Genomic DNA, 12,657 nt, shown 5'->3' with positions numbered 1-12,657 from the left:
AGGGAGTCTTGGGCCAGCAGAAGACTGGAATTACGATAGAGCAATCGTCCATATTAAAAGCATTGTAAAGCATTGCAGATTTATTAATCAGGCATGATGAATTATTCTCTCTTGCTAAAATGCACATAAATTTATCCTTCATACCAGTATCCATCGGAGTGGGAGGGATTCATTTTTTGAACAAGGCGGTAAGAAATGATTTTTGTGAGCAAAACTGCCTGAACACCATCATACGTGTCTGCAGATGGTTTTCTGTTGGCTTCATCTCTAAACTTTATTACATTACTTTAGCTACATATAAAGGGAGAGATAGGTAATTGCATCATAGTAGATGATAGGTGCTCACTGTTTAGTTTTTTGTAAGAATTCTGTCTCTGTCCCTATTCATTCAAAATCTCTAAACTATTGGAAGGAGAGAGGCGGAGCCTATATTACTGGTTAAGTGCAAGCTTCTATTGGCACTGAGTGCAGAGATTTTCTGAATTTTGAATGTACTGACAGTTGTGCCTGCAACAAAAAGAAAAACATTTCATAGCATTCCCGTTGGCTGATATGAATCTGTTTGGTCTTTGAGCATTTGGCGAATCCATAGCTGAGCAGATTTACCCTTGCTTACTGGAGCTGTAACATTCAGTGGAATTACTGCAGAGAAAATCATGGGGATAATCTGACCTGCCAAAAACATATAGTTCATCCTGTGACTTAAAAAACAAACAAACAAACAACTTTCTGCCACTTCCAAAAAAATAAGAGATTTTGGAGTAATTTACAGAATGAAAATTTAATAATGACAAAATGTAGGTATATATACACTCTGGTAAAACTAGACTTTTAAATGGCCAATACACTATAAATGATAGATGTGTATCTTTGAAGAATCCTGAGTAAATGTTTGTTCTTCAATTACTGAACCTACGACAGAAGGTGAACTTCTGTTAATATCATTTAATATGCTGCCTTGTTTCTTACACCGTGGCAGCTCTCCTGCTTTTCTGCTTATCTCTGCATTTCTTCCCGTTCTCTCTTTAGAATTCTTGATAGCAATCCTGTATCATCCATTGCTAGACTATTATTAAAAATCATATTCAGTTTTGTAAAATTTAGTTTTATGTGTATGACTAACAAACAGTAAGAATGTTCTAGAACTTTAACCTTCTTTGTAGGTTAAATTATTTCTGAAGCAAATGCATTATTATAATGATCAGAGCCCCCTTAATACCTGTGAGAGGTGTGTTGTAGTGGCTAAATTATGGGAATTGGAAGTCCTGAGTTCTAATCTTAGCTCTGGGATGGCCTTCCTCTGCTCCCATCTTTCCCATAGGCTTGTTGTGAGGATTAATTAGATAACATTTGTAAAAAAAATTATTGAACGTTTGTGTCAGAAGATCTCTGTATGCTAACAAAAAAAATTCTTTCCCTGCTGTCTTGATGAATTTGCAGCCAATCAGACATGTCAGTTCATGGGGGTGGTGTAAACTTGGCTTGCTGCCACCCTTTCTGTATTCACCTTGTTAGCTTGAAATTTTACACTGTGGAAAAAAGGGGCCTTAAAACATAGGGTTCAATCTTGTAAGGCTCGGAGCACTCTCGGCTCCCAGTGACATCAGTGGAAGTTGAGGACACTTGGCACCTTTCAGGATTGGGACCGGAGTTTGAAGTTTAATTATGTGTGAGACGACTGTAGCCCTGTCGTATTGAGCTGTGACCCAAAGTGGCAGCTTGGACTTAAAACAGTGGCTTTCTTGCTCTCTTTTTTTTTTTTTTTTTTTTTTTTTAATTAATTATTCTGCACACCACTTTTAGTGAGATCCTATGGGGACTATCTTCCATTCCATCACTCCAAGCCCCCATCACCTCTTTGTTTTTCAAAATGTTTAATTCTACAGACCACCACAAAGAAATCTGGAAACTATTGTTGGTTCAAGGGCCAAAATTCAAGACTTTCTGGTCTAAGAAGCTGGTGGAAGGGAAAAGTTGCCCCAAAACTGTCCTCTCTAGCACATGCATATTCAATAGACTAACCAAAATTAAATACATTATTGAGAAACAGTTGTGTGTCTTCTAGTTTATAAGGAGGAGAAAAGCCCTTCATTACCTCCGTTGCTGTGTTTTCTAACACTATGATCTCTATCTTAAAAACACTATTTCACTGATTGTGTTTTGGCCAGTCTTCTCCAAACAAATCCAACATTTCAAAGATAATATTTTTCTCCCACAGGAAAGAGTAGATCATTTTGCAGATTTGTCTTTAGTCACATCATTATAAAAAGGCTGTTATAGCATTTAAAGAGGTTTTCTTCTCTGTTTGATTTATGTGGAACCCAATATGGAGCAAAAACTCAAATTGAGAAAAATATTTTGATATTTGTGTCTAGCTTCTTTGTATTTTTAGTGACAATGTAGCACTAACAGTGTTGTTTTTAAATGAACAAAATTTGCAGTTTATGTACGAAGGTACTATTTAAAATTCACAGGTTATGCAAAACTCCCTTTCAAATGGTTTGACTACCTCAGGGAAACTGACTCTATAGCAGCACCTGTAAAACTCTTCAATAAGGTAAGATAAATCATTGGTAAAGCCAACTGTATGGCATGTGTGCTATTTACAGTGGATTTTGTGCTGTAAATTCCTGCCTGCTTGGTCCCATGAGGTTAATCAGTCTCTTCAGCTGTCTTAAATATATTTCTTCACTTATGTGCTAATTGTTCACGAAACCAGACAGTGATTTTTCAAAGTCCATGTGAGTATGCTTTGAAAAATATCTAATAGAAATGGAAATTGGGAAATTGTTTATTAGAAATAAAAAAAATTGTGTGCATTCAGCTTGTACATTTCAGACTCTGGGGAAAAAAAATCTTACTATGGAAGAAAATAGGAGCACATTAAATTACATAAATGATACCTTGGTATTCCACCATGTTCACTTTCACCATCTGAATAATGCCACTTGAAATTAAACTTGACTGAAACAGCAGTCCCCGTGAAGAATGTAAACTTCGTGTAGAGTAAGATGTTAGACTTGTTTTCCTGATATTTAGCTGTCTTGCTTCATTTTCCTTTTCAGGAAGTTCCAAACCATGGGTTTCACATTCGAATGAAACTGGAGGCTGTAGATCTTATGGAACCGCGCCTTGTATGTGTGGCCACAGTAACTCGCATCATCCATCGTCTATTGAGGATACATTTTGATGGCTGGGAAGAAGAATATGACCAGTGGGTGGATTGCGAGTCCCCTGACCTCTATCCTGTAGGGTGGTGCCAATTAACTGGATATCAACTACAGCCTCCTGCACCACAAAGTAAGTTGCTTTGCATTTGTAAATGATTCCTCTTGCTTCTTTTTAAATCTAAAATTTACCAGTTGCCTTCCAGTGTTTATACACGTGGTCATTCTCATAACTTTACCCTTTTGGGGTTGGGTAGCCACCAGCAACAAAAAATGGACTAGATCCTTGCTAATTCTCAGATGCACACCATTCTAATCGGTTTCACTGTATAACTGATAAAGCACTTCAGAGTATTTGCATGGCTGTGCTCTGTTTATTTTTAATCTGGGGCTAACAGATGTTTGGGCCAGAGAAGAAGCAGACTGCCTAAGCATCAGGCCTAAATAACATTACTCATCATTTATAGCACAATCAATTTGCATGGCACTTTACATTAAGAGGCCCTGATCCTGCAAACATGTGTTAGTAACTTTATGGATTTAAATCAATGTTACTATGCATATGCATAGTTATTCACATGCACAATTGTTTGCAATATGGGATCTTGTAGTATGCACTGATTTAATTTAAAGAACCCAGACAGCCTGCTTGTGTCCGTACCTGGCTTTTCAGTCCCATAAAACTGTCCAGAGCCTGACGAGTGAATATGTAAACACCAGATGTTCTCTTCAGTGTATCTGGCAGCTTATGATTTGAATACTTTAAATGTTGACAGGTGTTGAGGAATACATGAAATCAGTTCTGTCAACTGACAGATTCATTTTTTTCTTCTTTCTTTAGACGGACATACTGGAGGAGTATAAACTAATTGTAATATAAAAATAAGTATTACAGGTTAAGGCTGATTTGAAATGTTTTACTTTAGTTTACTCTTCAAATTTTTTCCTATTAGTTTGCCTTACCAGGGCTTATTTTTATTTCATTCTTTGTTCTTGCCTCTTTCCATTCTTTTAATAGTTTCTCTTTGTAGTCTGAATTTTTTGATATCTTAATTTGTGTGTTTGTGTCCATTTTTCATATGTAAATCATCTTTTTTGTGTGTCTGGTTTTCTAATCTTTTTCAGTTTCTATCTTTTTTTTTTTTTTTTTTCCTTCTTCCTCCCAACTTTTCTTCTTACCTTATACGAAATCCGAGTGGCAGCAAGACTCAGTTTTATGATGCATCAGCTATACTTCTCCAGTCAGGAAAATAATTGCTATGAGAACTAGTTGCTCAAAGGAGCAGAGGTATGACCCTGGCAGCAGGAGGTGTATGTTGTCCCATAACGATGGATGACATGACTATTCGTAGTCTGTTAGGTCAGGAAACATGATATGGATAATTGTGTTCCAGGGGCTACTGGAATGGGTGCAGTTCAAGTAGAGGATTTTTCCTATGTGAATGTGTTCTGTTTGACATAAGCTCTGTCTTCATTCATTGAGGAAAACATTTTCTTGTGAATTTTCCTTAGCATGAAAGACTGTGCAGTATTTTCCCAAATCATTAATTCAAAATTTTAATTCTTAATATTTTTCAGCAGCAAGAGATAGCCAGTCAAGTTCGTCCAAGCAAAAGAAAAAGGCTAAGTCACAACAGTACAAAGGACACAAGAAAAGTGGGTGACAAAGTGGTGCTTGTATGCTCTTTCCCAGCTGTTAGAAAGTTGTGCAATTTGTCTCAAATTATTCTGGTTGGAAATGTTGCTTGTGCATGAAATAAGTGTTATGCTTAAAGGTGCAGTATGCCATAAAAGGAGGCCTTTTATTAATTGAGAAATGTTTTATTTTTTTATAACTTGCAGCAAAGTAACCAAATGGAAAGTAAGTGGTTTTGAAAGGATTGATACTGTTCATAACTTCTGTGTATGTTGTACATGGACAAATAAGTTAAATTAGTTTTGATACTCCTAGAACCAATTTTAGGTAAGGAATTCTGCATAAGCATGAAGATATAGTAAGGTGGTCTTGAACAAAATGCTCATATATGCATGGCTCTTCGTTTTTAACTCTTTGTAGCAAAGCTGTAGAAATAAGAACCAGGTTGTTTTGAAGCAGAAGGTAAATGAGATGAAGAAAACCGAGGGCAATCTATTGTTCTCAGTTACTTTGCAAGAGGAGACAAATTTTAGTTTTATAAAACAGTACTAATTTTTAAATTGACAAGTTTATCAGTTTTATGGGTGTTGGGCAATTGTAGGAAGCTCTTAATAATGTTACTTACAAAGGTACTCAATAGTATTGCTATAGTTGACTACTCTTGTCAATTGAGTATTACCGTATATACTTAATCATAAACCGGTTTGTTTATAAGCTGACGCCTCCAAGATGGATACGTAAAAATGGAAAATGTGTATAACCCGTTCATAAGCCAACCCTATAATTCAGGGGTCAGCAAACTTTGGCTCCTGAACCATCAGGATAAGCTGCTGGTGGGCTGAGATGATTTGTTTACCTCAAGCGTCCGCAGGCAGGAGGTAAATCCAAGTAAACAAAGTGTCCTGGCATACCAGCTGCTTACCCTGATGGGCTGGGACAGCAACTGGTGGGGAAAAGTTTTTGGAGGGGAGAAGCTGGGAATCAGGGGAGTAACCCCTGTGACTACACACCCCCGACCCCTAGCCCGGGACCCCCACACTCTTCCATCCCATCCCTTCCCACCTTACCTGGGGAGGATCTCTCTGGCCTGGCTGGAGCTGCTCCAGTGGGCCGGACCAAGCAGTATGGCCGCAGCCTGCGAACCCCAGAGCTGCAGCTGCTTCGGAGGCAGGGGGAGAGCAACATGGCCAGAAGTGGAGAGACTCTGGCTCCGCCTCTTCCCTTCTGAGTCTGCTGGCTGTGCTGCCTCTCCTTGCTCCCGCTGTTGGTGGGGGGAGGGGCTGTGTCCCACCTCCCCCTCTTTATACCCGTTCATAAACGACCCCCTTCCCTGGTGCTTCCCTTTTTTACTAAAAAAAAATACAGCTTATGAACGAGTATATACGGTTCTTTAAAAAAAAAAAAAAATACTAGGGATTTAACAACTGTCCAAATTCTTTCCACGTTAGTAGTGTCTCCCTGGGCGAAAATTGTTCTCTTCAAAAATTCAAACAAATCTGTTTAATTTTTAAGTTACAATGATGCACCTTCCCTTCCCCGTCTAGTCCTGTTTCCATGACTCTGTTTCAAACCAAAGCTATTTTCTGTCTGTAACTAAGGGAGTAGAAACAGCCTGTCACAAAAAGACTTTGTGCTTTCTCTTGCCCTTTCTTGCTGGAGATCAGATACATCTATATTTATCTTAAATTCACGTTGCAGCTTTTATTCCAAAGGATGCCAAGGCATTGTTCAAAAGATTGGATGCTTCTGCAAGAGAGCATTGGAGGATATCACCAACCCATAGTTCATGGCAAATTTTTATGCGAGACGATAAATTTTAGACAAGAACTCAGGGCAAGCTCCTTATTTTAAAAAATACATAAAATAAAAAGTGCCACAACATCTTGAATATCCAATCAGAGCTGACACTTTAAAAGTGTTTGAGAAGAACCAACATACAGTGAGAGGAGTTCATTTATCTGCCTAATAAAAATGAAGGGCTGATTCTATAGTGTCGTAATAAGAGGCACTAGTTAGAAGGCAGCCTAGCTATGCTTGGAACACTAAGCCATTCTTGGTATTTCCTTGGCAAGAGGTGGTATTTCTTTGGTGCAGGAGAGAGATGTTTTGTAACAGCAGCTGGTACTTTGTGCTGAAGATGCAGTGGACAAAATTAACTGTAAAAGAAGGCAGAATGCAAATATATCAGTTTTTATCCTTGTGGATTGCACACCATCTCTTTTGCAGTCCAGTTGCCTTCATGTTGGCTGCCAGCGAGGCCTTTGTATTAGGAAGTGGGCAATTCTGCTGACACAGGACATGACTTCCCCACAAGTCGGCAGACTTAGGTGGTTAAGAGCTGCATGACAGCCCTTAACATACTGCTGGAAGAGATCCAGGGTGTGGAGCCCTGAGTCTAGGCTTTATCACCAGGCTTAAATTCTAAGTTTGATCATCAACCTCTGTCTTGTCTGACTCTGGTCTATTCAAAACTCTTCCTGAGGAGTTACCAGTTCACTGTTTTGTAATCTTGAGTTCATTGAAGTATGAAGCATTGAATACTTCTAAAGTTAAGAAAACTCTAGCTTCAGCACCTCCATTTTGGAGGAAAAAGACGTGTTTGGGTTTTGGGGAGTTTTTTTATTCTTTTCTATATGCTTTAAAGACCCTTATTACTACTTGCAAGTTCCTAATAAGCTTGAACATTTTTTTTTCTTTAAATTAATCAAATTAACTGCTGTTATTGCAGCTACAATCTGTATCTTAAACACACACAACATTTCTAATTTGCAGTTCAATCCATTCAGGTTGTCGGGTTCTGCATTTTTACTCTGTAGTGAAATTGTCAGGATTTTACTGGGAAAAACCTGGATTTCAAAATATTTCTACGCAAGAGCATGTACAAAATTAAATTTCTAGCTGATAGGGTGTGCCAGCTTTAGCAAATTTTACTAACATTAATCCTCATACCTTTTATATGGTAGGTATGATCTGCAGGCTCACCACAGAAAGTTTTAAAAACTTTTTACTAACGCTTCCTGACGAGGATTGTAACCTCATACTTTAAACTTCTCTTCTAGTCTCTTTGAGGCTCTGATATTCCTTTAAAATTCATTGGGCAGAAAAATTGAGTCTGCGGTGATGGGAGAAGGGACAGCGTTAGGAAGACCTACCTACTGAATTTGACCCTTTTCATAGCTAGCATTTGCAGAGCAGCTCTTGAGTTTATCAGAAATCCTCTTCAATAAATAACTAGAAAACAGTGTTTTGATTATATTTGATTACAAATGAGATGATTTTAGATCCATGTTTCTCGGTTAAACACCAAACCTTGTATTTCACTATTGTAGATTCTTGATATAAAAAATACTGAGTCATGGAAGAGGAATCTCCCAGAAGAAAAAGTTGGTGAGGCTGCAATAGACAACCATAACAAGGTCAATGCCAAGTATCTTTTCAAAGAGGACCAAGATAAACATTCAAGTGGACCACGAAGTTCAATTATGCACAAAGAGACAAATAACCAACACTTCATGCAGTGATTAAATAACTTAAAATGAGGAGCACCCTGAAATAAACGTCTTTCAAAGATGGGAGTATTTGGCTTCCCTCTGTCTTGAAAACAAGCTTTGTAGCATGGCGAGTTCTCAAATGTAAGCAATACTGTTTTGTAAATGTGTGGTGAGACGGCCGTCCAGCTGCACTGTAGGTATCTGCTGTGGAAATACACCTCCGACCAAGTGAGCCTTGAGATCGCCTCTCTAGTTTCAGGCCAGCCACGTTACAACAGTGTGAAATACAATCAGACATCCATTTAGATGCAGTTCTCTTGGCAACAGCTCTGCTCAATTAATTGGAGTCTGTAGCAATGATGCCTATTTCACTTATCTTCAGACTAGCCACTGCCTCAGTTTCCCCCTCTTGGGCTCCCCAGTAACTTCAACATAAGCTTGCATGTGTCAAGTAACACCCCTTCTTGATGTCTGGGTTTATTAACTAAGTTCATAAGAACTCCCATCCAGCCTTCCTAGCAGGCTCACAACCTTGGCAGGGTTCATAGTCCTGTTCGAGCCTTCCCAGCTGGTACCTGTTCTCTGCGCTCCTGAGGCAGTGTGCCTGGGAGTTAAGAAGAGTCTCTGTGAAGAGAGCTATCTGGATTCTTTCCTTCTCTCCACAGGCTTCTGTTTTATTTCCACCCCAAAGACCTGGTTTAGCCACATGTCCTTCCTGTCATGTGACATTGTTCCTTTTCTCCACCTGGAGAGATGAGCTGAGTGGGTCCCATATAGGGCTGAAGCCATCTCCCTTTAAAGGGCCAATCATCCTTTCAGAGTGTCAAAAACAAAAAGTTAAGTGGGCTTTCCAAGGACTAGGTAAAACCCAAAGGACTCTGCCATTGAGCATATGGAGAAGAATGCTCCCTTGAGAATGGTATAGGAAGAATGTTAGCAAGCTTTGGCACCACTGTGGAGAGAAATCTTTTATCTTGTGAAATCTGATGTAAGGTACTTCAGTTGCTAGGACCAGACCTTAACTTGCTGTACAAGCTGAAATCACTGCCACCAGGAACGTTTTCACTCAAAATTGACAACAAGGGTCTATATAGAGACACTAGTCTATCTTTTTGGAAGGGAAGAGAAACAAGTTCAGACCTTGACAACTTCCCTAGAGAAGTTTCCCAGGATTAGTTGCTGGCAGTCTACTGAGCTTCTTGTTCAGTTTGGGCCTGCTGTTGTACTGAAAGCCTCAGTAAGTCTTCCATCATCCCCTTTGTGATGAAAGGGGATTTGGACATCTCATTGCTAGTACCAGTTATCATTGGCTTGCCTGTGCCAGAATGTCCCACAGAGAGGACTCCTCTTAATTTTACAGAAAATAAGTTGGCACTAATTCTAAATGTCCATGTCAGCACTGAAGTTCATAACATAAGACAAAAGTCCTTCACTGATCCACAAATGTATTGTCAGTTAGGCCCTTAACCCAAGAAACCTGGCCCGGTCAAGATAGAGAGAGCCTTCCTTTCCTGTCATAGCCTCATCCAGAACTAGCTTTTGAAAGAGGTACCCAGTTCTCTTTATCTGGGCTGCTGGGTCCTGATGGACCTCTGCTTGCTCCTGGCCCTTCTAATGGAGGACCAAGTCTTGTTGGTTTCTATCAGCAGCTGATTCTGGCAGACCTCTCTAGGCAACCTCTGAAGGGCTGAGATCACTGCTCTTGTCTTCCAAAAAGACAGCGTGAAGCAAGGCAGCGGGGCCTTCAATAAGGAATAGCAAACAACTGGTACAGTCCCACCCCCCAGTGCTATTTTGTCATCTCCTTCCTCTGGTCACTTGCTAAGACTTGCTACTCTCAAGTAGTCTTGGTGGTGATTATTACTTATGTCCCCCTCCCATATTTTATGGTACCTGTGACATAACTGTTCTGAAGATCTGTTTCAGTATGGTGGGGGGGGGGGTTGTTTTGTTTTTAAGATTAATTTAGTTTATAAATTGTACGTCAGCAGTAAGATCTTTGCATAGCATTGTTTTAAATGCCCAGCATGGGAACAGGAGGATGTAATACACTCCAAGGGGCTTTCAAAGACTCATATTGTCTGGAAAAAGCTCTAGGTGGTTGTCGATATGGACAGTGCACAGCTTGCCAGTGTGTGTATCTACAGTGCACTAGCTTGCCATGCCGTAACTCGCTGTGTGGACCCTGCTACTGCATACCAAAATTTCTGTGCTGCATTTTGATGTACTTCTGTTTGGAGAACGTCAGATTTGGCTGAAAGGAGCTTGGTAAGCAGAGTCTGCTCAATCTTTCTCCTTTTTGCTTTGTCCCCCTCTCCACCATAAGTCTCCCTAAAGCTATTTGGAAACCATTGCTTCACACAACACTGAAAACGACTGAGGCCTTGGCTACTCTGGAGAGTTGCAGTGCTGGTGGTGGGTTTGCAGCGTTGCAACTTACTCACCGTCCACACTTGCAAGGCACATACAGCGCTGCATCTCCCTGGCTGCAGCGCTGGCTGTACTCCTGCTCTGCCTCAGGTATAAGGATTGCAGCGCTGGTGATGCAGCGCTGCTCCGCAAGTGTGGCCACCAAAAGCGCTGTAATTGGTCTCCGAGGTATTCGGAGGTATCCCAGAATGCCTGTTCAGCCACTCTGCTGTTTTGTTGTGAACTCTGGGCTCCTGGAGCTGCTTATCTAAAAAACAAACATAGCTTGTTTGCTGGAGCAGAGGCAGGCAGGGGAATTCCCTTAGAATGTTCACAGCTTGATAGTGTTTGCTTGAGGAGAGAAGCAACATGGGGGGAGGGGGGAGTCCGTTTTGGTGCAGCTGCTTATCTAGTCTGAAGGCTATTTGCATTTAGTGAATAAGAGAGCGGTGGGGGAGAGGGTCGAAACTTTTAAAATGATTGAACGTTGGTGCTGTGTATCTTCTAGTGCTTAGAACTTGCAAGGCAGGGAGCTGACACAGTGTCACCTCCAAAAACCCACTCTCTCTGTCTCCCCCACTCTCCCTGTCACGCTCCGCTCCACCCCACCCCCCTCTTTTGAAAAGCATGTTGCAGCCACTTGAACACTGGGATAGCTGCCCACAATGCACCGCTCCCAACAGCGTTGCAAATGCTGCAAATGTGGCCACACTGACAGCTACCGGTGCAGCGCTTTCCCTACACAGTTGTACGAAGACAGCTGTAACTCCCAGCGCTGTACAGCTGTAGGTGTAGTCATGGCCTGAGTCACGAAAGGAAACTTCCTTCACCCAATGCCACCAGGGCAGACTCTTGCCCTAAGGGGATTGAGATTCTTCTGTTCTTACTAACCTGGAGTGGATTTGTGGGGTGGGGTGGGGAGAAGAGTCTGGTGGGCTGTTTAGCTAAGAAACCTATTTAATTGGCCAAAAGGGGAAGAGAGGACAAGGGCATGAAAACATCTTCTTGTAACTGGCTGCCTCCGGTTTTTCGTATGTGTCAGATAAGTTACAGTGGCACAAGTGCTGTGTCTCAGCAAATAATAATGTCAAGGAGAAACTATTCTTTCCATAGTCTTCGGTTATAAATTTTTTTTTGGCGGGGGGGAGGGGGGGGAGATTTGGTTTTGGAAAGAACATTTTTTGAAGTGTACAAATCTGTGGTATTAGTGTGCTGTGTTCCCCCCCACACACACACTGTGCAAAAACAGCCAAAATACTGGGGTTTAACAAGAAACTACCATACATCCTGAGTAACTTTTTTACTAATATGAGTTATTATTTACATGCATAGCACTCACACTTACTCATGTTGCATTCTAGAATGGCTTGAGTCATTCTGCTGAACGTTTTCAGTGTGTATTGGAAACATTTCTAATGCAATATTTCAGATTGTTAATGGGTCCACTCAGTTGGAAGGAGTACGCTGATAGTATTGGTTCCATTGGACATGCATATAGTGAACTCCTGAGATAATGAAGCTCTGTTAATAGTGAACTAGAATGAAAGTCCCAAATTGTTCCAAAATATCTTAATAATGCGAACAGTAGTACAGGTACTAGTGAATCCCTGATTTAGTGTTGAATGGTGGGAGCAATTTAACTGGAAATGTGTCTGATGAAGTGGGTATTCACCCACGAAAGCTTATGCTCCAATACTTCTGTTAGTCTACAAGGTGCCACAGGACTCTTTGTCGCTTTTTACGATCCAGACTAACACGGCTACCCCTCTGATAATAACTGGAAATGGGTCCCACAGTGTAAAGCTTCTCCCCTTCTCCTCCCCGGAAGAATATTACATAAAGTCTGATATATATATTTTAAGCTCCTAAGAGCAAATACATTGGTGCTGAGATTACATCCTTGCTTTTATTCCAAAACATTTAAGTGTTAGGTTGGGGGAAATAAATGCTAAAA

General features: G+C 40.6%; 1 protein-coding gene across 1 annotated transcript in view; it reads left to right on the top strand.

Annotated features, from left to right (window-relative positions):
- MBTD1 (mbt domain containing 1) overlaps positions 1-12,657 on the top strand; it is a 56,850-nt gene that overhangs the window by 31,213 nt on the left and 12,980 nt on the right. The window contains exons 12-14 of the mRNA XM_075072063.1: positions 2,475-2,557; positions 3,066-3,300; positions 4,746-4,823. Of these exons, the coding sequence (XP_074928164.1) occupies positions 2,475-2,557; positions 3,066-3,300; positions 4,746-4,823 (396 nt within the window). The remainder of the gene's footprint in view (positions 1-2,474; positions 2,558-3,065; positions 3,301-4,745; positions 4,824-12,657) is intronic.

This window comes from Chelonoidis abingdonii, chromosome 13, assembly GCF_003597395.2.
Source record: "Chelonoidis abingdonii isolate Lonesome George chromosome 13, CheloAbing_2.0, whole genome shotgun sequence".
Classification (NCBI taxonomy): domain Eukaryota; kingdom Metazoa; phylum Chordata; order Testudines; family Testudinidae; genus Chelonoidis; species Chelonoidis abingdonii.
This window is presented reverse-complemented; position numbering and strand designations above follow the sequence as displayed.